This window comes from Gopherus flavomarginatus, chromosome 12 (assembly GCF_025201925.1).
Source record: "Gopherus flavomarginatus isolate rGopFla2 chromosome 12, rGopFla2.mat.asm, whole genome shotgun sequence".
In the NCBI taxonomy this organism is placed as follows: domain Eukaryota; kingdom Metazoa; phylum Chordata; order Testudines; family Testudinidae; genus Gopherus; species Gopherus flavomarginatus.
In genome coordinates this window covers 30,103,908-30,128,670 of record NC_066628.1, presented here as the reverse complement: position 1 = coordinate 30,128,670, position 24,763 = coordinate 30,103,908, and the positions used below count along the sequence as shown (strand labels likewise).

Below are 24,763 nucleotides of genomic sequence, written 5' to 3'. Positions count from 1 at the left end.
GGGTGTGGAGTCCCAGCGGCGCTTACAGTGGCTCCAAGGAAGCGGCTGCCAGGTCCCTGCAACCTCTAAGCACATGGGCGGCCAGGCGACTCTGCCCAGTGTGTGCTGCCTTCGCGCCCGCAGATACCGCTCCTCACAGCTCCCATTTGTCATGGTTCCTGGCCAGTGGGAGCTGTGGAGCCAGTACTCGGGGTTGGGGAAGCACGCAGAGCCTCCCAGTCTCTTGTAGCCCCATCGTCTAAGGGCTGCAGGGACCTGGCAGCCGCTTCCAGGAGCTGCACGGAGACAGGTCAGGTAGGGAGTCTGCCTTAGTCCCACGCCCCTGCTGTGCCACGGACCAGACTTTTAACGGCCCCATTGGCAGTGCCAGTCGAAGCCACCAGGGTCCCTTTTTGACCAGTCGAAAACCGGACGCCTGGCAACCCTACTGCCAGGAGTTTGCAAAGTGTAGTTAGCTTTTCTTCCCCCATTTCATAGGACTGTTTGATACATTCGATAATCCATACAGCTAGTCTCTAAGTATATTAGTTGCCTTTGTACCTTAATAGGAAAATAGATTGCCATGGATTGGTATGCAGGGTTGACAGCCCAGATGAGTGTGCTCCCCAGGAGGGCAAGGGGTGCACTGAGTTTGGCAGCAATTCTCATTGAAAACATTTGCTTTAAAAAGCCTGGATACAGGTGTGGCATGAATGGGGGTCAGGTCAAGACAGCTGAGTACAGATAAGCAAGGAAGAGAGTATAGATGGGGTGGCGAAGGGAGGAAATTAGAGAGGGGAGAGTGAGGCTGTGGAGAAGGGGAGAAACCCCAGTAGGCAGATCTAAAGGTTGCCCCAAATGGGATTAATTTAATTGCCCACAGTGGGTGCCTTTTCAGAGCTTTCCAGTTGTCCCCTATTTCTTACCATTGGTATAGGGAATCCCTACACAATGTTACAGTAATGTGATATACAGAGGCAATGGAAACATTTTTGAAGGTGACCCCTACAACCGTGTTCAGATATGGCTGCACTGGTGTGCATTTCAGGTCTTATGACTGGTAGACGATTCTCTGTGCTGTAATTTTTGTAGAAAGGAAAATTTTCAAATATACCCTTTAGTGAAAAGGCCACGGGTAGCTCAGCCTGTGGATGAGTGTTGGGGTAAATCTGTCTGTGCTATTTGTATAAGGCTGCTGGATAATGGTCAAAGAAAGGACTAGAAAAATGGGGGAAATGAGTTGTCTTGCTTCTTGCATAAGACTTACCTTTGAATTTGTTGGAGCTTGATAAAAACAAGGCAGTTTCAACAAAGGAGGTCTTGAGGGTAAAGACACATAGGTTCTGTGCTGGAGGATTCTCAGCTGCTCTCTCTGCCAAGCACACAGTCCAAGAGCTACTCCTGAGGGAATTCTATGCCACCGCACATGCGCAGAATTCATGTCCCCCACAGATTTCTTTGCTTCCCTGCAGAAAACTGGCTTTCTGACAAGGAAGCAAAGTGATGCTGCAAGAGCAGTCATACACCATTCCCTGGCTGCTCCAGTGCATTGTTTCAGACACCAGGGGCAGCCAGCAGAGAGGTAAATCTCCCCAGGGCTGGGCTGGAGGCAGGAGAGGATGGGACTTCCTCTTCCCCTGCAAGGAGTGGTTAGGGCTGGTCAGACCCACTGCCAGAAATCTCCCCCAGCTGCAGGAAGCTCAACATCCTCCCCTGCTTCCTGCCCCCATCGCTCCTCAGCTGCAAGGGGAGCAGTCACTGTACCGGGAGCTGCTTCCCCATCTACCCAACCCTCATGCATCTGGACCTCCTATACCCAGACACCCCTTACAACCCTGACTCTCACTCAGAACCCCCCCTAGTCCTCCATACCTGAACCCATCCCATTGAACCTCAACCCCTGCATCTGTAGCCCCCTTCACCCAGACCCCCTGCTCCTGGACCTCCCGCCTTGCACTCAGACCACCCCCACTGAGCTTCCTGTACTTAGACCCCCACCCTGACAAGCCTAAGCCCACACATCCAGACCCCCAGGCCACTGACCCCCAACTGGGTGCACCCAGACTCCCACCCACCTGTTATAACATTTTTTCCCAGATCTGGACCTTAGCATCCAAAATATGGGTGTTAGCATGAAAACCTCCAAGCTTAGTTACCAGCTTGGACCTGGTAAAGCTGCCACCAGCTAGGAATGATGACTCAGATGCCTTGAGTCTTACAACAAAGGGAAATAACCCCCTCCTCTTGTTTCCTTGTTACCTCCTCCCAGGCTCCCCTCCCTGGACGACCCTAGGAGATTCCCTGCTTCCAGTCCTGGAAACACAAGTGCCAAGAGATCTAATCTCTCTTGCCCCTCACCCAGAGGGTATGCAAAGTCAGGCTTAGTAAATCTAACACAAAGAGATTTTCCCCCTGACTTCTTTCTTCCACCAATTGCCTGGTGAGCTGCAGACTCAATTCTCTGGAGTCCCCACTAAAGAAAAACTTTAACAGGTCTTAAAAGAAAGCTTTATGTAAAAAAGAAAGAAAAAGACATTAAATATAGTCTCTGTATTAAGGTGACAATGTACAGGGTCAATTGCTTAAAAGAAAAAAATGAATAAACAGCCTTATCCAAAAAGAATACAATTCAAAACACTCCAGCAACTACACACATGTAAATACAAAAGAAAACAATATAAACCTATTGTCTTACTATCTTTGTACTTACAACTTGGAAACAGAAGATTAGAAAGCCAGGAGATAGAAAAATCACTCTCAGAGCTGAGAGGGTCAGACCCAAGACAAAGAACTCACACCCAAAAACGTCCCTCCACCCAGATTTGAAAAAGTCTTGTTTCCTGATTGGTCCTCTGGTCAGGTGTTTCAGGTTACTTCTTTCCAGGTGAAAGAGACATTAACCCTTAGCTATCTGTTTATGACACACCAAGCCCCACTCCCCCAGAACCCAGACCCACCTGCTGAGACCCCCACACCCAGGCCCCTGCACTGAGCCCCAACCACTTTCACCTGGAAGCCCCTGCAAAGTCCCATTGCCCCTGCATCTGGAGCCCTCCCAACGAGCCTCTGTGCATCCAGATTCCCCCCATACCTAGACCCCTCCTCTGATCTGCCTGCACCCAGATTGTCCCACACAGAATTCTCTCATCTCACACCTGGATTTCTCAACACTGAGCCCCTCCACACTTGGATCCTACCTGGTTGAGCCTGCCTGCCCCACACCTGGTGTGTCTGGGGCAGAGGGGCTAGGTCCCAGGGTGTTTCTGGGGCAGGCCCAGGCCTTGTGCTGCGTCAGGGTTGGGTGCAGCCTCACTGAGTCCGTGTCCGGGGGGGCAGGAGGGGACTGCAGGGTGATCTCCTACCTTCGTACAGACAGTGGCCTGTGCTCCCCACTGCCATGATGAAGCCTCTGCATTTATTTATTGGCAAATAAAACTTGCAGAATTTTAAAATATTGTGCGCAGAACTTTTAATTTTTTGGCCCGTAATGCCCTCAGGAGTGAAGAGCAAGCAGAATGATAGTCAGACTGTCACTCTCCTGGGACTGCCGCACTAGATCGCGAAGTGCCCAGTGCAAAGTACATTATGGCCAGGTGGAGCACCGGCATGAGGAAGCGGACCACATGTGTGGATTAAAGTATGGTTTCCCAGGTTTCACATGGGAATCACTATACCTGATCCTTGTCTAGCTTCCAGTACTTTCTACTTGCTGTGATTTGAGCTGACTCCAGTGCTGGGGAGGAAATCATCCACAGGGTTCAAGAGTTTATTAAAAAGAAATAACCTCTAACCCACGTAGTTTCCTCTGGATCCCAGTCAGCTGGTTTATCCCCTAGATCAATAATCATAATGTTCTTTCAGGTGGCCCCACATATTCCTACCTGCATGATGTGCCCCGACACCACTTCTCCTTGCTCACATCTTCTTTATTTATACATTTGACATCCCATAGCAGAACTATATTCCTCCTGTGACTGTCTTATGGAGATTAGTCCTGTACACCAGTTCAGTGACCAGGTTCCCCAGGCCTTATGCTTCTTGCTTATCAGTGATAGTGTATCTTGAAGATCATCTGTCTGCTTATGCACAAGGGTTGTACTTTTGAAATCATTTCAGTGTTGTCCTTGGGCAGATTGAGAGGGAAGGAGGTTGTCCCTGCCCTAGAGAGTAAAACTAAGTTACCGGGGTTGAATAAGACTTTAGTGGTGCTGGAATTTCCTTTTAGCAGCTGTATCCCAGTGTGCCAACCTCAGATCCTCTTCCTTCTCCTATGAGGCGCTTTTCATTCCTTTAAAAAAGATTTTAAAAATCCCTGTCTTTAGTAAAACAGCATCAGGTGACCAAAGAGGGAGTTCAAGTCAGTGCTATCTTGCATATGCCATATTGCTCACGCCTTGGGTTCTTCTCTTTCCCTTTTGATTTACACAATTGCACAAAAAGTGGGAAGCCCCAAATTCACTAAAGGACAGTAAAGAGCATACACTGTAATGTACCAGACCCAAAAAAAAGGACTGTTCTAAGCTAAGAAAATCCTGTCCCTTAAACAAATAAAACCCTTTGGCAGAGCTCATTGACTGAAGCTGCTGGGGAGCAGCCTGTCTGAGGCTGTATTTCCGAGCAGTCTTCTTCCTGCATAAAGGGAGTGGCCACAATAGAACATGAGCTTCCTGTTTGTCTTCTACCCCAGGTATTGACTCTTTCCTGTAACTTCAAATGCACAAGCTCTTTTCATTAGAGCATCTGGCTCTCTTACCACAGCTGTAACTTTTCTCCTGGTCAAATTGAAAGTTGCTCTGTTACGCTGTATTTATTAAAATACGCACCCCACTGTAAAACAGCAGCTCCTTTCAGATAAGTGCTTCATTCTGTCTTATTCGCAGAGGCCCATCCGACTGTACCCGGAAGGTGTCAGTTGCCTATGTTCCGTGTGTGTGTATTTGGATTTGGTGGTGATAGCATTTTTATTTAGAAAATGATGGAATTTCTTTGAAGAAAATGGCTGTTTTATTGGTGAACTGCTGAGCGTGTGCTTGCTTCACTGCTGGAGCACTCTCCCTGCAAAATTAAAATGTAGCTCCTCTTTGAAAAGTTAAATGAAAGTCCATTGGAAGAGGGATATTTAATGCTGCCAGAGAAGTTCTTGATTGCAGATTGTGCAGAAACTGGTAATGAATGTGCACTGTCAGGGCCTAGGGATTTGCAGTATGAATTTCCCAGGGTCTAATCATCTCATAAAGTGGCTGAGTGTGACTTCTTCCCCAATAATCTACTTAATTTAGTAATTTACCCCTCCTTTCACATTGCAATGAGATTGAGTCTCCCAGGTTGTTTGCATGACAAGTAACTCTGAATTGTGCAAGCCTTTGAAGGGGAAGCTGTGAGTTAATTGTAGCAGCTTGAGCTAATGGTTTCCCATGTTCATTGGCAAGTTAAGTGAGGAAGGAGACTTAAAATCATCCTTTATTGTAAGTACTATTATAGGGCACACCATGTGTTTCGAAAGCTAAAATGTAAAAAAAATGTTTTGCCTTGCTAAGGATGTTTTCCCTACTAAAATCAGTCTGGGGCAATGGTTCTTAACCTGTGGCCACTTCTGGCCCAATCAGAACAGAGCTGCAGCCCATGTGACATCCTCAGGACCATACAGATACAGTTACTCCTGGCTTAATGTTGTAGATATGTTCCTGAAAAATGCGACATTAAGCAAAATGATGTTAAACTAATCCAATTTCCCCATAAGAATTAATGTAAATGTGGGGGTTAGGTTCCAGGGAAATTTTTTTCACCAGACGAGACACATACATATATACACATGCGCACACACACACACACAAGTATAAGTTTTAAACAATTTAATACTGTACATTGCAATGATGATTGTGAAGCTTGGTTGAGGTGGTGGAGTCAGAGTGTGGAAGAGGGTGGGATATTTCCCAGGAAATGCCTTACTACTAAGTGATGAACTAGCATTCGGCTGAACCCTGAGAGTTAACACGTTGTTGTTAATGTAGCCTCACACTCTGCAACAGGGGTTTCAAACTCAAATGACCACAAGGGCCACATGAGGTCTAGAGCATTGGCCCGAGGGCCGCATCACTGACACCCCCCACCCTCACTGCCCCCGGCCCTGCCCCCACTCCACCCCTTCCATGAGGCCCCACCTCTTCCCACCCTTTCCCTGCCCCAACGCTGCCACTTCCTTGTCACCAGGGGGTGCGGGAGATGTGCAGGGTACAGCAGGGGGCTCAGGGCAGGGAGTTGGTGTGTGGGGGTGCAAGAGGGGTGAGGGGTGTGGCAGGGGCTCGGGGTGTAGGGTGCAGCAGGGGACTCAGGGCAGGGAATGCAGGAGGAGTGCGGGATGCGGCAGGGGCTCAGGGCAGGGAGTTGGGGTGCAGAAGAGGTCTGGGATGCGGCAGGGGGCTCAGGGCAGGGAGTTGGGGTGCAGGATGCGGCAGTGGCTCAGGTCAGGGAGTTGGGTGCAGGAGGGGTGTGAGCTTCAGCCTAGAGGTAGGCGGCGGGGAGCGCGGGGAGCTTGGCGGGCCGCATATTTGAGACCTCTGCTCTACAAGGCAACACAAATGGAGGGACGGAAGACAGCATGGCAGACAGAGACACTCACCGTGTGTGTGTGAGAGAGAGAGATGCACATTGCCCCTTTAAGTATGCTGACCCTACTCTAAGTACATTGCCTTTTTAAGTAGATTAGCAAATTGAGACAGCAGCTGCTGCCAGCAAGCTCCCTCTGTCCTGAGCTCTATCGTGTCCCCCTTCCCCCCTCCCAGCTTTATGGAGATGGCTAAGCGGGGGTGGGGGGACACCCTGACATTAGCACCCTTCTTCTCCCTCCTCTCTGCACAGCAAGCAGGAGGCTCCCCAGAGCAGCTCCAAGGCAGAGGGTAGGAGCAGCACATGGCAGTGGCGGGAGGAACAGCTGAACTGCCGCAGGCGGCTGCAGCACAGGGAACTTAGGGGAGCAGGGAGCTGATAGTGGGGCTGTGGGTGCGCCCTGGTTCCAAGCCCCCACCAGCTAGCTGCAATGGGCTGCTCTTCCTGCAAGCAGTGGACAAAGCAGGCAACTGCCAAACGATGTTATGAGGGATCATTGCTCAACTTTAAATGAGCATATTCTCTAATTTATCAGCAAAAAACAAGGTTGACTGGGACAATTTTAAGTGAGGAGATACTGTAGTATATATATTGTGCGGATACAGCCCACGTAACCCATAGAGAGCTGTGTATGTGGCCCATAATGGTAAATGTTGAGAACCACTGATCTGGGCGGAAAACTGTCTTGTCTCTTTTTAGAAATTTCGATTTGCAGATAGATCTGCTGTGCTAATGTCAGCTACTGACTTTTGTCCAAAGAAAGTTAAGTGGGAGATGTTTCTTGGCAGTTGATCTTACTAAACATCTCTTCTCAAAGCCTTTAAAATCCCCATAGAGCTTTAGAAAATGACTTCTGTTAGCAAGCAAACTAACTGCCACACCCAAACCTTCATTTTTAAAGAAATTAGTGACATCCCATCAAAAGTGTTAACTTTTAAACTTTATTAGGTTCACCTTGCACCAACCTTCATTGTACTTCAAAAAAAAAAAAAAAAAAAAAAGAGAGAGGAAAACCATCCTTTCATTTTGTTTATTCGCCTCCTAAAAACAGGCATTGTGAATAGAATTCCTATTTCAAGATAAAAATACATGGTAGGTGGTAATGTTTTGTCGACTTCTATCCAGAATTAAAGACAGAAGAAATGTAATTGGAGCAGAGAGAGAGGACGCTTTAGGTAAACGTGGATTTTATTTAAATAACATTCCTGTTCCACGGCTTGTCTTAAATCAGAGGTTGCCCATTTGAGGGCTGCACCTAGAAAAAGTAAAATCAGGCAGTCTGCAGCTGCCCTTATCTTTAACACAGAGTGTAGCCTGCACGGACTAAAGGTGCCAGCGTGACTGAGCTGGAGCAGGACCTGTTGGACAAACTGCATTCCACTATTAACGAGCTGTCAGAAGCCACATTGTAGAAGCCCATTGGCTCCTTTCAGCCACCTCATCTAAATATTGAGCACCATGTCATTCTTGACCCAAAACCCATTGAAAGTGGTTTTTTACATTGACTTCAAAGGGCTTTAGATCTGGCCCCTGAACCTTGATTCGGAATGTGAATCCAGGTAGGCAGACCCTTGTGCCTATGTGAGGCCCAGCTGACGTCAGTAGGGCTCCGCATGGATGCCTGGGTCAGGCCATGCAGATCTGCTTGCTGGATCAGCGCCCCAGAGAGCACAGAGAGTTTTCATAGTACCCTGTCCTTAAAGGTGGATCGATCTTCAGTAATAAAACACACCCACAGGTGATATAGATTATAACAGAGGAATGATAAATCTGAAGTATAATTTTAAAATGCATCTTTGTATAATCTGATTGAAGACAAGAATTAAAAAACATCATTTTATAGTTTGAGACACACTTTTATAAGAATGCAATGAAGGGGATCTGTTTTTGTCATTTGAAAAGACCTTCAGTGTTGGTTTTATATGTGAAACTTCTGCAGACTTGCACCATCTGGCTTGAGTTACTGCTCTGCAGATAGGAGAGTCCTCCTAGAACAGTGGGTCTCAAACCTTTTTTACTGGCGACTGACCCCTTTCACACAGCAAGCCTCTGAGTGTGACCCTGCCCCTTATAAATTAAATGCACTTCTTAATTAATATTTAACACCATTATAAATGCTGAAGGCAAGCAGGGTTTGGGGTGGAGGTTGACAGCTTGTGAACCCCCATGTACTAACCTTGCGACCCCTGAGGGGTCCCGACTCCCAGTTTGAGAACCCCTGTCCTAGAAGTCATGTAAACAATATTACTTTTTCAATGGTAGCACTAGTGATCTTTTTGACTATTATACACAGCAAAACACCATATTTGTTCAATTACTTGAAATTTTGATATCCAGCGTATTTTTCCTGGGGTGATGTAGGTCCCCCGGATTCCTTTAAGGTCCCATATTGCAGTCACCACTCTTCTGACCTGAAAAACAACACATTTGAAACTGGTAATGCAGTACATACTGTAGTTAACCTGTGGAACTCACTAACACAAGATATTGAAGCAGCGAAGAGGGGCTGCTGTTAAACACATAAGGCACTCCCACCACCACCTGCATGATCAGTCTTTAAGATCTTGTCTACAACTGCAGCGGTGTGTAGAGTCCAGGTAGCAACATGCTCCAATGAAAGGCAGGCTATGTCTGGATTCACTGCAGTGTGTAGCTGTATGCGGCAGCTAAAGGATCTGGCAGGGGTGAGGCAGTGTGGATACCAGAGCCTTTCCCCACTGCCAAAGCCTTTCCTTGCAGCAGGGAAGGACTTTGGTGAGGGGAGCTGCTGGAACTTCTCCCCGCCGCCAGTGTCTTTCACTGTATCAGGGAAAGGCTCTGTTGGGGAGGCAGTTTGACTACACTACCCTGCTAAAAACAGCAGTGTAGACATGGGAGGTACTGCTTGGGTGTGTAGAGAGCCGTGTAGGGTACATACCTACGCGGTGCCTCACCGTCTACACTGCTATTTATACCTATGCTAGCTGGGTGTGCAGTGTCTGTACAGAGTCCCACATGGCATTCTGATAAGTAAGCTGGAGAAATGCGGGCTTAACAGAACTACCATTAAGTGGATACATAATTGGTTAAACAACTGCAAACAAAGAGTAACTATTCATGAAATGAGGTCCTATTGGAGGGAGATCTCAAGTGGAGTTACACGTGGATCTGCTCTGGATCCAGAGTTGTTTAACATCTTTATTAATGACTTGGATGTAGGTATAGAGAGCATACTGATCAAGTCTGCAGATGATAAAAAGCTGGTGGTGGTTGCCAACACTTTGGAGGATAGGGCTAAAATTCAGAGGGATCTTGATTAAATGGGAGAAGAGGCCTATAGACAACAAAATTTAATTCAACGGAGAGAAGTGTCAGGTGCTACACTTAGGGAAGAAAAACCAAATATACAAATACAGAGTGGGGGATAACTGGCTTGGCAGCAGCACTGCTGAGAAGGATCTGGGAGTTGTGGAGGATCACAACCTCTACATGAGTCAGTAATGCAATGCTGTTTCAAAAAAAGAAAAGGTAATTTTAGGTTGCATTCTCAGAGGCATAGCATGCCGGTCAGGGGAGGTGATAGTACTGCTCTACTCAATGCTGATTAGGCCTCAGCTAGAATAGTGTCTAATTTTGGTCACCAATGTACAGAAAGGATGTAGAGAAACTGGAAAGGATCCAGAAGTGAGTGACAAAGATGATCAAAGGGGTGGAACGCAAGCCACGCGAGCAAAGGCTGAAGGAACTGCGTATGTTTGGTTTGAAAAAGAGGAGATTAAGGGAGGACATAACGGTCTTCAAATACTTGAAAGGCTACCATAAAAAAGATGGAGAAAAGTTGTTCTCTTTTGCCACAGAGGGTAGGACAAGAGGCAATGGGTTCAAACTACAGCATGGCAGATGTAGATTACATTTCAGGAAAAACTTCCTGACTGTAAGAACAGTAGGACAATAGAACAGACTGCCTAGGGAGGTTGTGGAAGTTTGTTCACTGGAGATTTTCAAAAGGAGGCTGCATAGCCATCTGTCTTGGATGGTTTAGACACAAAAAATCCTGCACTTTTGCAGGAGGTTAGACTAGATGACCCTTGTGCTCCCTTCTAACCGTATGGTTCTATGATTCTACGTGCAGTCCTTTCCTTAACATACTGTCTACATAGCACTTCTAATCATTGCTAGCTCACCAAGTGAGAACCAGGTGATCGTCAAATACAGGACATGCGTAGATCTATGCTCCACTCACTGCTGCTCAATCATCAGCTTAACAGCCTAGATGTTTTTCTCTCCCCTTCATCCCTCTCTACCTGCTGAGGTATGCAGTTTGTAACATCAGCCACTGATGTATGAAAAGAAGAACAATGAATAAAGAGTATATACAACATCGAATTTTCATTTAATGGGAAAATCTTGCTTTACAGTGCTTTGTCACTGTATTTATTAACCGGTTGGTCTCAAATGTCCTAGTTATAATGAACCAAAAGAACCCACAAACTGCAGTTCCATAATATTTGGAGATGCATTGTACCCCGTAAAGGCTCTGACCTGCTGGGTGGTGGTACTTTATCCTTGATCCGGCAAAGCATTTAAGCACGTGTTTAAGTACATGAACGGTCCCGTAGATCTCTATACCTTGCAGGATTATGCCAATAAAGAATTTATTCCAAACATCCTGACTCAAATAGTAATATCCAGGAAGGTATTTCATGAATTTTAATGTCACCTTTAAAGGAAACATTCCTAGCTACAAATCCTTAAATGTGTAGACATATTTCTAGACCAAGACAAGGCAGAACCCAGTGATTCTCTGATATTTGGGGAGTGGAGGAAAACTGGGTGGGATTGTCTAAATAAACATAGGTAATAGGAAAAAACCTCCTCTCTCTTTTGAGTTCTGCAGTGGCAGAAGTTAGTTTTGAATGTATTCGCCTTTGGTGAGCTTTTAATGAATTAAGAGTAAACTGAAACAGATTGCAAATGCTCCAGAGAGACTTTTTAGTGGCAAGGTGATTAATAAGGGACGCTCCTGGTAATACTATCAAAACAGTGGTACTGAAAAAGCATATGGAATGTCCTAAATTCAGGGGAAGCAGTAGAATGCAGACAAATGAGCCACAACGATTTATATGCCTCTTCACTATTTTTCTTCCTAGAGGTGCAAGGGGAATAAACTAGGAAAACTACTACAGCACTAGATTCAAAGGAAAACTCAGTATAGTAAGATAAGCAATTTAATTTCACGTCAAAATATTTTGTACTGGTCATTTTTTGTCTTACAATGGGTGCATTCACTATACAGACTTCTTTTTGTGAACCTCCATATGTAACTATGGCACTATCTAAGGAGTAACACTTTAAAGAGTTCAAAAAGGTGGACGTGTTTCAGGGCATGAGAACACGATGCTGTATATATGAGGACATGGTTTCAAACCTTATTGCCATATGCAGGTTCTCCCAATTCCCCTTCTGATTTTACTACCTTTCTCTGTCGGGAACAAAAGTCTCCAGTGGTTAGTGAGTATAGAGGGGTTACCCTGTTTTAATCTGTAACAAATACCACATTCAGTCCCATGGGTACATCCAGTTCAGCCTTGCATTACTCATGTCACCCAGTCAGCCTTTTTTCCCTGCTCTTTGTTCTTAATGCAATTATTTCTTTATTTCCTTTAAAGACATTTATTTTGCAGCTGCTGTGGCAGCTTATATTTGTCATGTGTGATGACAAAGGCAGAGAACTAGAGCTAGGAGCCTATAAACTTAGCAAAGTTTAGAAAAGTATTGAGATGAAATAATGTGAGAATTTTCTGTCCTTTTTTGTACTTCATTTTTGTAAAATGAGAGCAAACCTCTTGTATTTTACTTGAATAAATTTTACAGTTTTGGCACCGCTCAAGACAGGGCCTTAAAAAAATTAGCCACCCCAACACGAGAGACAAAGCGGTTTTCCAAAAGCAAAATAATTATATGTTATGCACTAGCATTTAGGAATCAAAGATCAGTGTGTGTGGGCTCTGACAAATGCCTTTTTTTTTTTTTTTTTTTTTTTTTTGAGAAGAAACTTCTGTTAACAGTTAGATTACTTCAGGAGTTCAGAAAGGACTGAATTTCCTACTTGGTCTACATGAACAAGGGTTTTTAAATTGCTACTGAACTGTGGTATTTTATCAGCCTTCTATTCTTCAGACTCAGTTACCCATGGACTTTTTAAAAAATGATTGTGCAATTTGAATGTAATTGCTCATCACAATTCTGTGCTTATTGGCTGGAGGCTATTTCTGAAATATCCTATGTCTCACCTCGTCTGTTGTTTCCATTGGCACTTTTAGAAGGGTTGTTTCTTATTAACAGCTGTAAGTGGCATTAATAATAAATATTTAGTTGCTGTTTCCGCAGTAGTGAGGTGTTCTGGTTCCTTTGGATTGCCAAAGGGTGATCACGTTTCTAAGAATATTGTTCCTGTTTGAATTATTAATTTAAACATTTTTCTCAACAAAAGTTGGGGGAAACCTTTTACTTACCCAATTTAGTATATAACATATTTTGAGGTTTCTTAGCAGTGGGTTAATTGTATTTAAATTTCTGAGGACCATGGTGAAAGATGTGTTGCAGTTGTTTCCACCATCATATTTGTGAGATGATAAATATTTCTCCATTTGAGTGTTAACCTTATCAAGGTCCATCTACTGTTAAAGTTTTCCTAAAATAGTTGAGAAAAACATCATCCCAATAGCTCACTGCCTGTGTGAGATTGAGCATGCATTGGAAGGATTATGCAAGTTTCTGTTCTACTTGATGCTCATAAAATTTCATATAAAACTACTAAATGCTTACGGCATGAAACCTAGGAACACTGTAGCATTGTCTAGAAAAACTGTACGCAGGTGCTCCTTGACTACTGCAGCAGATGGTTAAAACAGGTTTTGATTATTTTTTTTCAGTATTATAAAAAAAATCAAACTTTCCCCTCCTCAGAACACCATGTATCAGTTATGAAATCGGAATATAAAGTACTGCACAAATAGACCTGTAACTGTTAAGCACTTAAAATAACATTTACTTGCCTTACAGCAGCTTACAAAGGAATTGATCTGGATGTATAGTTTATAGAACATTTTTCTTAAGGAAGGTGTGCTATGCTAATAGGCTTACATACACAGGGCCGGTGCAAGGACATTTCGTGCCCTAGGTGAAACTTCCACCTTGTGCCCTCCCTCCCCCCTGTTCTCCCTCCTGCGGCAGCTCCCCCCCTCCGCCCTGAGGCACCCCCCTTGCAGCAGCTCCCCACCCTCTGCCCTGAGACACCCTCCCGCCCCAGCTCACCCCTGCTCTGCGCACAAGCACCCCGAGTACGCCGTCGCTGCTTCACTTCTCCCGCCTCCCAGGCTTGCAGTGTCAGTCCGCTTAGGCGCTGCAAGTCTGGGAGGCGGGAGAAGTGAAGCGGCCATGGCGTGCTCAGGGAGGAGGTGGGGCAGGGGTGAACTGTGGGTGGTAGTTCCCCTGCGTGCTGCCCCCCCGCCTACTTGCTGCAGGCGGCCCTCACCGCGCTCCCCTGCCTCAGCTCCCTCCACCTGAATGCCGGAGGTGACAGGGGCAGCCGAAGAAAATGGCACCCCCCAAATCCCAGCGCCCTAGGCGACCGCCTAGGTCGCCTAAATGGTTGCACCGACCCTGTACATACAACATGCATATCTCATTGTATTTAGTAAAATTACTAGAAACTGAAGAAATTAAAGCACAGTAGTTTTTACTGAATGAAAATGAAGCTGTCCATGTAGAATACAAAAGGAACTCTATTGTGTGTGAGGAAGTGGGCCCTCAGATTTTCCTAACTATGAAAAGTATGGCATTTGATTTAAAAATATAAAGCCTAACCCAATTAAAAGTTAATAAAGATAAGGTGTAGGCTTTGCTACATTCAGTTCAACAGCTGCCGGAGCCGAGTTGGCATGATCAGTTCATTTCTTTTAGTCTTGCTGAAATGAAAAGTGAGGGAATGGTGTCTGAAATGAATGTTTGGATACTAGAGGGAAAAAATCTTTTTAAAAAAGAATCACACTACTCGTCTGTTCAAGTCTTATTGGACTGGGAGTGAACACTTGGCAGACAGTAACAGAGGATACACTAGGCCTCCTAACCCATAGGTCATGTACTAGTATTGGATGAGACATCACCCTTATAAAAACTAGAATGCAAAGACTTCCATGTGTTTGGCACTACCTCCAGGAGCACAAACCAAGGGTCTGAGGCTGCACACACACAAACAGACAAGGCGCGTGGGAGTGCTCACATGAGTAAATTGACTTACTTGCCTACGTCTCAGTACTGACTACTGGGCATAGTGCTTACTAGCATGAACAGATTCAGCAAAGTCAATGGCGATTCTTACCCTAGGGGGCTGCGCAGAGCAGGAAGTGCTTCACCCAGTAGTAAATGCCCGGAGCAATAGACCTGGAAAGCATTGTGCTTATCATCCTTCTGTCCATGAGATCATATAATAGGAAGAGGGAAAAGTGATACAGTATCTATCATCATAAGGTAAATGGTTATCTTTGTTTCCACGGTGTATTTGGTACTGTGGGGGAGTTCACAGGCCCCACAGTAAATCAGAGCAAGGAATGGGGCAGTGCTGGGCTAGAGAGGCCCACCTCCTAAGCAACTACAGGGCATGCTCCATGTGGAGGGACAGTTTAAAAGAGTACAGGTAGGGGCCTGGGGCAAAGGAGTTACAGGCTGCACCAGGAAGTGAGGTTGATCCTGGAGCTGTTGGAAGAGTGATTACAGCATTGGAAAGGCCACTCCGGAAGCGGTGACCCATATTATTCCCCCCCTCCACACACACACACACACACACACACACCGGTTTTGAGTTGGAAACCCACAAGAGGTCCCGAAGAACAGGTCATTGCCCCCCTGGCAGGCTAAGCTGATTCTGCTAGAAATGTGATCATGCTCCAAATAGATGTGCCACAGCCTGGTAGGAAGTGTCCCAGGGGAGTGTATCTTGGGTGGACCGGTGAATGGTCTGCACACTGCAACATCCCTTTGGGCCCTGAGTCAGGAGCCGATGGAGTGGGAGGGCCTGCTCCCCCTCCTGCTCCCTCCTCATCATCACAGATCCCAAAGGGGAGAAGGAGGATGCAAAAGAGACTGAAGCTTGCTGTGTACACCCTGGCAGGGCCCCCTCCAGAGCAAGCAGACAGAAGAGAACTGTAGTGCCATTGCCCAACCACTGAGCCAGCTGGCTGTTAGATGGACCCATGGGAGAATACGTAAATGGCTCCATCACTGTGGCATCTGAGTGTCTGTTAGTCACTTGTGAATTTACCCCCTTAACCTTCTTGTGAGCTAAGAAGCTATTATCTCCATTCTACAGATGGAGAAACTGAGGCACAGAGAGATTGAGTGACTTGTCCCAAATCTCCCCCAGAGTCTGTGGCAGAACCAAATATTGATCCAAGAATAAGTGCCCAGTCCAGTGCCTTAACCAGAAAACTATCTTTCCTCCTTTAAGGCCCCAGTTCAAGAAGGTATTTACACATGCGTGTTTCTTTAAGCACAGGTACAGTCTCGCTGAAGTCAGTTAACACTTGTGCTGAGCCTGAATGTGAATATTGTGACCCAAAATAGGACGTATCTTGCAGTCCCCAGCTCCAAAGGAGCCCTACCTCTATTAGGCCACAGCATCCTGTTTGTGTACCAGACTCTTCCACGTCGTATATTTTGTTGATACCTCATTTTATAAAATCAACTTTGGTAGGCAGAGCTACCAGAAAATAACCATTGGTCCTTTATGCAAGTTCTCTGCTGCATGAGAGATACAACAAAGGGGTAAGAGTTCTAGAAAGTATGTGTGCTGTCCTATGAGTTCATCAGGGAGAGAGAAAGGAGTTGGTGGCAAAGTGCACCATGCGCCGCACAGAACTAGCTGTCTGCAGAAATCTTACTGCATGTGATAGCAGTAGGCAGACAAAAAGAAGTGAGAGTGTGGGCATGTCTGGCTATAAACATGAGCAAAACTAAGCTCAATTACTAGCACAACTTAGTTTTACCGTAAACTTTTGAAATCCCTGAGGGAGGAAAACAAATAGCTTGTCCCATCTGCACTACATCTTGAAGTCAGAGGTGGAAGCCAGAGCACATCTCCACTGAGGGTGACCAGATAGCAAGTATGAAAAATCAGGACAGAGGGGATCTGGGGGAGAGGAGAGGGGGTGGTCATTGGTGCCTATATAAGAAAAGCCCCAAATATCGGGCTGTCCCTATAAAATCGGGACATCTGGTCACCCTATCTCCACTCCACCACAACCACACACACAGCCACTTCTAAAGGAAAAGCTCCTTCTCCCAGAGCCGACATAGTAACATGGATGATGTTTCAGCTACTCTAGCTTTTTATTCAGCACACCAGAAAATGTGCATTTCTGCTGCAGACCATTGGAAATTGCAAAGGGAGGCAACTGAAGGGTGTAACAATCCAACAGTAATACAGGCCTTGAGTGAATTAAGAATGAAAGAAACAGCTATGCAGACGTGTGTAACCGCTTTAAATGTGCTGTATGTAATTAATCCTCTTCCGTGATGTTTGTTTAGACGTAATAAACGCATGTCTCTTTCTCCAGGTAGTACCCCAAAGAGCATTTTCCTTCCTGGTAGGTTTACCTCACACAGATATTCTGGAGCAGTGCTGCGTACTTGTGCATTTGCCATTTTATGGGTCCTGCTAGTAGCTCCATATTTGAGGTTGCCAGAGTCATTCCATTTTTGACTGTATTTTTCACCCGTTGCAACATTTTTGTTAAAGAAAAATCCACACTCCTTTTGAGCTGGAATTTCTCATGCTTAATCTGTGCACAGGTGATTTATGGTGCTAGTGGGGCTATACTAGAAAAGCACAATATTATGAAGTGAATTGAACAGACCATGCTGAAATGTTTATTGCTGTCTTTGAAATGTAACACATTGGGATGATGATGCCTTTCCAAGAAAGAGCGAGAGCTAAGCAAAGCTTGGCTCTCAGGGTATTTTTAGTATTCCAGTAAAAGACCATGCTTTTAAAGGAAATCGCTTATTGCCATCTTGCAATCAAGAATGCACAAGTGTTCCAGGGAGTGCAAGAAATATGCTTCAAGAATGTAAAAACCATAAGGAACTAATCATTAAATATTCTCTTCTCCTTTTCCGCTCCCCATCCTCCTCTGATGAAGACACTGGAAGTTTTGTTGTCTGTGTGTAAAACTCAGCCATTATGCGTTTAAAAAAGAAATGAAGTGCCTTCAAAGCTTGTCCCATTTTCAAAAGCTCCTATTCCCCCGTGACTCAAGTCCCATTGACTAGGGATACCATTTTCAAAAGTGCCTAAGAGCCAGGTTTTCAAAGGTATTTAATCTGGCCCCAAGTCCTAGTTTCAAAAGTGACTGAGGTGCTTAAAAGCCTGAACCCAGGTCTATGCTATTCAGAGCAGTTTTTCATCCCAGATCACTTAGAATAAGTCAGAGCAGAGACTTGAATCTGTATCCCACATCCCTGGCTAGTGCCCTAATCACCAGGAGAGAGACAGCACCTGCTCGCATCCAAAACCAGACATAGCCACCAGTTTGTTTTCATGGAAATGTTGGGAAGGTTTTGGGTTGTTTCAGTGCAGAAGAAAAACAGATTGGGAAACCTTGAAAGTTGCTACAAAACAGAATTGTCACGTCTGGCGAACTCTATCATTGTCCATATTTCCTTCTGCTTTCTTCCCTCCCACACACGCCATGTGTAATGACATGGGCATGTTAGCCAGCGCCCTGCTACTTTGTTCCATGCATTTGAGGTGGTTAGAACCATATTTTTCAATCAATTTGTCTCCATTCAGATGTTCAGACAGGCTTTAAAAAGCCTAGAAGTGCTTGTAACTGCCATCACACGCAGCAGGCATGGCAGCCCAAGCTTGTGTAATTGTCCCCCTTTACCCGCACCCAGAACAACCCTGGAAGCTGTTGCATAAATTGGCAATAGCAGCATGCCCTGCGTTGCTGCTGCATTCACATGTGAAACATGGCAGTGGAAGCCTTGTGAGGTACATTGACTGATGCCATTTCCCCATCTTTGCTTGCTTTCCCGGTTTTTCTTTGTTACTAAGAGCTTGACTGGCATGCTCAGCACAGTGTGACACACAGGAAGACACACATCTTTCCTCATGGGGCTTACAATGAAAGGTTAAATTCGGGGCTGGTGTCTTAGTGGGTGTAACGTACCCACACCCTTCCAGAGTCCTCAGCGGGTAAGTGACCCCAATATAGGCCCAGTAAGGATCCCTTAGGCACCAGTGCTCATCTGCTTACTGATGTGTCACTTATGCTCTTGGTGGTTTTTGGCTCACTGAGATGGACTGTAAGGGAAGCCCTGCTGGTGTAACTCGCACACTGAGGGGCCTGGAGACGCATCTACCAACGGTCCTGGTTTAGCTAGGATTGAACACCCATCCCAGGCTCTTGGTGTCCCAGCCAGTGCCATAGGGTCATTGGCAGGTTTGCTCCTCACTCGGCTGCTCTGGGCAGTTCTAGCCTAGCAGGGAGGGTGGTAACTGTTTTTTTTTCATACTGGAGGGAAGAGTGGAGTGCCAGCAGTTCCCTGGCCTAGGTCCTCCACAACTGCCTGCTCCACGCTCCAGGAAAATAACTAGCATCTCAGTGGTGCTCCACTCTGTCGCCCTCTTCCCTCTGGGAAATCGCTTGCAATCCCCCTGCTGGCCTGGGCTGTAGTTATTGTGCTGGAGGGGAGAGGGTAACAGAGTGAGGAACTTGTCTGTGAGGGGCCAGGGTCTGAGCTTGGGAGAGTGCATGGATGTGTGCCCACAAGGAAGGGTGTGCCAGAGAGGGTGTGCTGCCCTGGGCAAATTGCTGGAGTGCTGCTGGGCTTACCTCTCTCAGCTCCACAGTGCCCCCTGCTGGCTGCTCCCCCTGGCAGGAAGCGCCTCCCCCCACCCCATAAAAGGATGAGTGGCACCCAACCATGAGGACCTAGTGGGAGGCCTGTCATCATGACAGTGTAGAGAAAAGTCCCTTTCGTGTGAGGAGCAGTTTTTCAAGGAAGCAGCTGGAGCGGTGTTGTGCTGAACTTGAGGATTATTTCTGCCTTTTTTTTTTCTTTCTCTTTCCCTCCTAAGAGAATGGTCTAAATTCACCAGATCGACCACATGACCCTTCAGAGCTTGGGAGCCTCTCGGCCCCCACGCCCCAGCCTACTAAACTAATTGTCCCTGACAAATGTTTCCTATATTGGCAACTGTGAGAGCACAAGAGTCACAGAGAAAGTGACTACCATAGCGCATGAAAAGGGGTAAGTTACAGTAAACCTTACTCTTTCTTATCCCCCCTCCCCTGTTTCGGTTTTTTCCCCTGACCCACCTCGTCTTCTGGCACCCTGTGAGGTGCAAGTCTGACTGAGCCTATGTTACTGTATTTCAAGCTGCAAGGAGTCTGGAAGAAGGCTTAAACCAGTTCAGACTCCCTTAGCCCTGCCTCTCAGTTTGGTCCAAAGTGTAGACGTTCATAGAGAATCTCACTTTGTTAGCTCTGTAATCAGCTTTTGTGTTCTGAAGGAGTAAAATACTCCTGAGCAGGGGAGGCCTGTGTACCATTTAGGCACTGTTTTGAGGGTTTAAGAGGGATATAAGTGGTGTCCAGGCCCTATGCTAGCTCCTTGTGCAGGAGGAGAATTTCACCTTCAGTGTCGCAGGTACAGAGGAGATTTTCTTTCCTTGTTATCCAGCATGGATGGTTTAGTTTGGGTTGGGTTTTTTCCTTCTGGTTAAACTTGGTGCAGATTGTGAGTTTCTCAAACCTTTACACGTCCCGTTCCAAAGTATAACACAGTTATTCAGAAATGCAGCACGTCACTTGACCCGTCTTGCATCCAGGTCTCGCTCATGTAAGGGAAAGGCAGCTGCGAGGGGGAAAATTGGAAAATGTGTGTGTTTTTAAACAAGAAAAAATAAGTCACATCTGAAAATCCAGTAATTGTGTCAGCTGATGACCTTTGGGGTTGGAAATAGGTTGATGATAGCAATGTGGGGATGGACAAGGAAAGCCTATGAAGTCACACTACTGAGAACAAAAGGAAAAAGCATTCGAATGTTTCCAGCTTCTTGCTTTGAGATCTTGGTGACCTTCTATACAAACATCTATCTGATGCTTCCTGTAGAACAGACATCAATAAAAGGCATCAGACAGAGGTGAGAGGATGTTGCCAACTCCACCCAGAAAGCAGGTGATGTGTGAAAAACACCCAAACTGACTCTTAGGGGAAACCTGTGTTTTTACATTGTTAGTTTTTAGTATTTGTATTGTGGTACTACCTTGGAGCTCCACTCACGGACCAGGACCCCACTGTGCAAGGTGCTGGGGAGACACAACAAAAGGATGGCTCCTGCCCTAAAGTAGCTTTTTGGTAGACTGTAATCAGCCTAGCTTTTCAAATAACAGTATAGAAAATTAAACACATAATTGCCTAGTGGTTATCACTTGTCAGAGCTCTCCGCTGAAATGTGAACACATATTAGCTGGGAATATCAAAAAGTGTTTATAAATGATGTTTGTTTTTGAATGGTTAGAAAAAGCTTATACCATCCTTACTAGTAAATCTACACCCAGTATGTCTTTGGGCAGTGATGAATTGTCTAAAAGTGTTTTTAAGTTGCATTTGTTATGCACTCATATGGAAGTAGGGGTGGGTCAGGTAGCTAATTGCCTGAATATCAATTGTTTTCATGTGCTTCACTGAAGCTGCAGTAATCCAGTAATGGTGGTTTGAAAAACATAAGTGGAAATGCTTCTTCTATGATTGTACTATGAACTAATTTGTATTGTTTATAAAAAGTGCATAATAGTTCAGGTTAACCGGATCTGGCTCCATGCTCCCTATCCAGCAGACTAGCCTGGAAGTCGGAACTAATAGATTTTATTGCGAGCTCTGTCCCTGTCTACTTCTGTATTTCTTAGGCTTTGTCTACACTGGCACTTTGTCTGCGCAACTTCTGTCATTCAGGGGTGTTAAAAAAAACAAAACACACACATACCCCGAACAGCAAAAGTTTTACTGATGAAAAGCGCCAGTGTGAATAGCGCTTTGTCAACAGGAGATCTCTCACCTGCAGACAAATAGCTACACTGTGCACCTTTTAGCAGCACAGCTGTAGCAGCACAGTCATATTGCTAAAAGCTTGGTAGGGTAGCCGTGGCCTTAGGCAAATCATTTAGCATGTCTGTGCTCCAGTTGCCCTATCTGTATAACCAAGATAAGATGCACCCACCCTTCTTTAAAATGTTTGGAGACCCGTCCGTTCATACTTTACTCTCTCAAATACCTGCCTTCTAATGTAACTGGTTGCTGACTTCATGTCTACAGCTAAGTCATGCTTACATATTGTTTTAAAGCGCTAGACCTCAACCACTCTAGTCACTGCCAACACACCTTAGTCCTGGTCTACACTAGGGAGGGATCGATCTAAGTTAAGCAACTTAAGCTACGTGAATAATGTAGCTGAAGTCGATGTACTTAGATCGACTTACCGTGGTGTCTTCACTGTGGTCAGTCTACTGCTGCCGCTCCCCCATTGACTCTGCCTGCACCTCTCGCGGTGTTGGAGTACAGGAGTCGACGGGAGAGGGCTCGGGTCGATTTATCGCATCTAGATTAGATGCGATAAATCGATCCCCGCTGGATCGATCGCCGCCTGCTGATCCAGTGGCTAGTGTAGATATACCCTTAGAGAAGTGTGTACCATAGAAAAGATAAACCAGAGTGTTTTGTAAGGATAAAAGAGGTATTTGGAAACCATAAAGAGAAAAGCTTCTGGTATTTACAATGCTATAACTATGCTCAGTGAAGTAATCCTCCTCACAGTTAATTTGAAGTTGGATATTAAAATCAAATTTTCCTGAAAGAACTTGGAAAGTCTTTGAAATTCCACTTGGAAATAGCTGAGTACACCCTCTGGCATTGATTTGTTTTTAGAAAAGTGGCAACAGATTTAAAAAATAGCTCCAGAAATGAATTGAGATAGAACAATGATAGCTTAGGGGGAACACTTATCTCATTTCCTTTCATTCCGTTGGGGTGTGCATGTGGTTTGGGACCATAAACTCTGGAGATTATTTGATCATGGAGACACTGAACATTTTGGATTTAAACTCACTGCACACTTCTTCTGACTGTGACATATGAATTCCCATCTCATTCTTTCTTTTGATTCATCTTCACTTTATTTCCTTTGCCAGCAGTCATCACTTGGTAGTAAATACTAACACATGTTCAGGCTCTGATGGCGAATGATGGTATTAATGGTAATTGTAAGACTTTATTGTGACCAAGCATCCACTCTAGTACTACAGCTGACTTCCAGTGCTACGTGGCAAAAAGGAAGGGCAGGGGCACCATTTCAGTCATACATTTAACCAGAGGGATGGAAGGATTGTTACAAAGGAACACAAAACCTCACACGTTTGCACTCAGATAATTAAAGCTTTTGCTAAGATTATCAGTTAATATGGACCTTTATGTGTAACTCCAAATTTGATAACTTGTCATATTTTCATATCGCAGAGAGTGACCTAGCTTTTGCTTTCCTCCAAATGCAAATGTTCTCAGAGCGCTCAGCTTCTTTCAGACATATTCATTTTTCTTTAGACCCAATGAAACATATGGCTCTCCGAGCCTTTATTAGCTGTTCCCAAAGTCTGTGCTTGATTTGTTGGAGGATTGCCAATGGTTTTGGTGTCAGAGTTGAGAAGTACAATTGTAACATTAAATTTCTCAAGTCATACCCGTTAAAAAGAAGGTCAAAAGCAATAAAGAGTCTAGGTTTCTTTGGGTGGGTGGGGGTGTCGGATAATGTGAAGTTGCTGCCTTTTACACAGACATATCACACGGGGGAAAAAGGTTTGGCTGTCACAAAATTAATAAAGAGCAGGCCCCTAGAGGATGTGTTTCAAATGATGCAGGTGTAGCAGTCAGGGAGTGTATTTACATACAAGCCAGCTTAATAGTGTGGGATTTATACTAAAGTGGTTCTTAATGCAATACAAATCGAATACCCTGTCTCACGTTAAAACAGAAAAATGTTAGACGGAAAGGTTTTATGGCTTTTGGGATGAGGGGGGAGCATGAGGTTGTGGTTTTTTGGGGGGAATATGAAGGAAAGATGAATTTGTTAGGTTGTTTGCCATATAAAACTAGTGACTTTGGTGTATAAATTGAGTTTATAGCCTTCCAAGTTGGTTCTCTAATGTCTTGAAGATAAAGGGTTTTTAACAGATTTGTTGCCATATACCTGACAACACTGAAAAATTCACGTAATTAAAAAGCAGGTAAGGTATTTTTCCTTAAACTGGGACATTAAAAAGAAGTTCACAAAGAAGGCAGCAGTGACACTAAAGTCTCTCCTTGAAACTTCACCTCTTCCCTGCTTTCCCCTCTGTAAAACAAATACTGTGTTCATAAGTTAACGCTTCATGTGATTTGTGATAGATTCGAGGACTTATTCCTGAACTCTGGGTACACAGTTCTGCAGGGATATAATTTTCTTGGCATGGGTAGTGTAACATCCAGATAATGTAATGTTACACCGGGCTCTTTAAAATCATCATCTGATATTTTTATTGTTTTTACTTCACTGCATAATGACATAGAAGAGGTACCTTTGATGTCACTGAGAATAGCAATACAGTTAAACCAGCAGCAAAGCATCAGAAAACCTCCAACAAGGCTCCACTCCCAATGGGCAAGGTTCTCCCCACCAAACTTCTTCCCCATAAATGATCACCACAAAAGCAAAAAGGGCCTTGCAGGGATCCCCTAGGATCAGCAGACCTGGGCTACTTTGAGTCAAGGGCATAAGATAGTTCCACAGCTGAGGGCTTCTCATGGAGAATGCTCTGTTGAGCTGGAGTCCCCTCCATGGGTATCTACATTAACCACAACTGTGGAACCAATGAAGAGTTGCCTTTACGTAGGCAGGTCCTAAACCATCTAGGGCTTTTTAGGTTGAACTAAGTGCCTGAAACTCCATCCAGAAAACCAGCAGGCAGCTAGCACACAGTACTGAACCCTAGTTTCCTGTGTTCTTGATATAGAAAAAAAACAAGCCAAAACCCACACAGCTTACAAAATGGGTGGTCCAATTCGGCATCAAGTTCAGTTTCCAGCTGGCTTTAAGGTCTAG

General features: G+C 45.1%; 1 protein-coding gene across 5 annotated transcripts in view; it reads left to right on the top strand.

Moving 5' to 3' along the window:
* The window catches only part of STX8 (syntaxin 8), a 183,644-nt gene that overhangs the window by 139,272 nt on the left and 19,609 nt on the right, over positions 1-24,763 (top strand). For 2 of the 5 annotated variants that reach the window (XM_050919443.1, XM_050919444.1), the window contains one exon: positions 18,683-18,798. The exons of the other annotated variants lie outside the window; for them this stretch is intronic. In XM_050919443.1, the coding sequence (XP_050775400.1) occupies positions 18,683-18,783 (101 nt within the window). In that variant the 3' untranslated portion in view covers positions 18,784-18,798. Of the gene's footprint in view, positions 1-18,682; positions 18,799-24,763 lie in introns of those variants that run through there. 5 annotated transcript variants of the gene reach the window in all.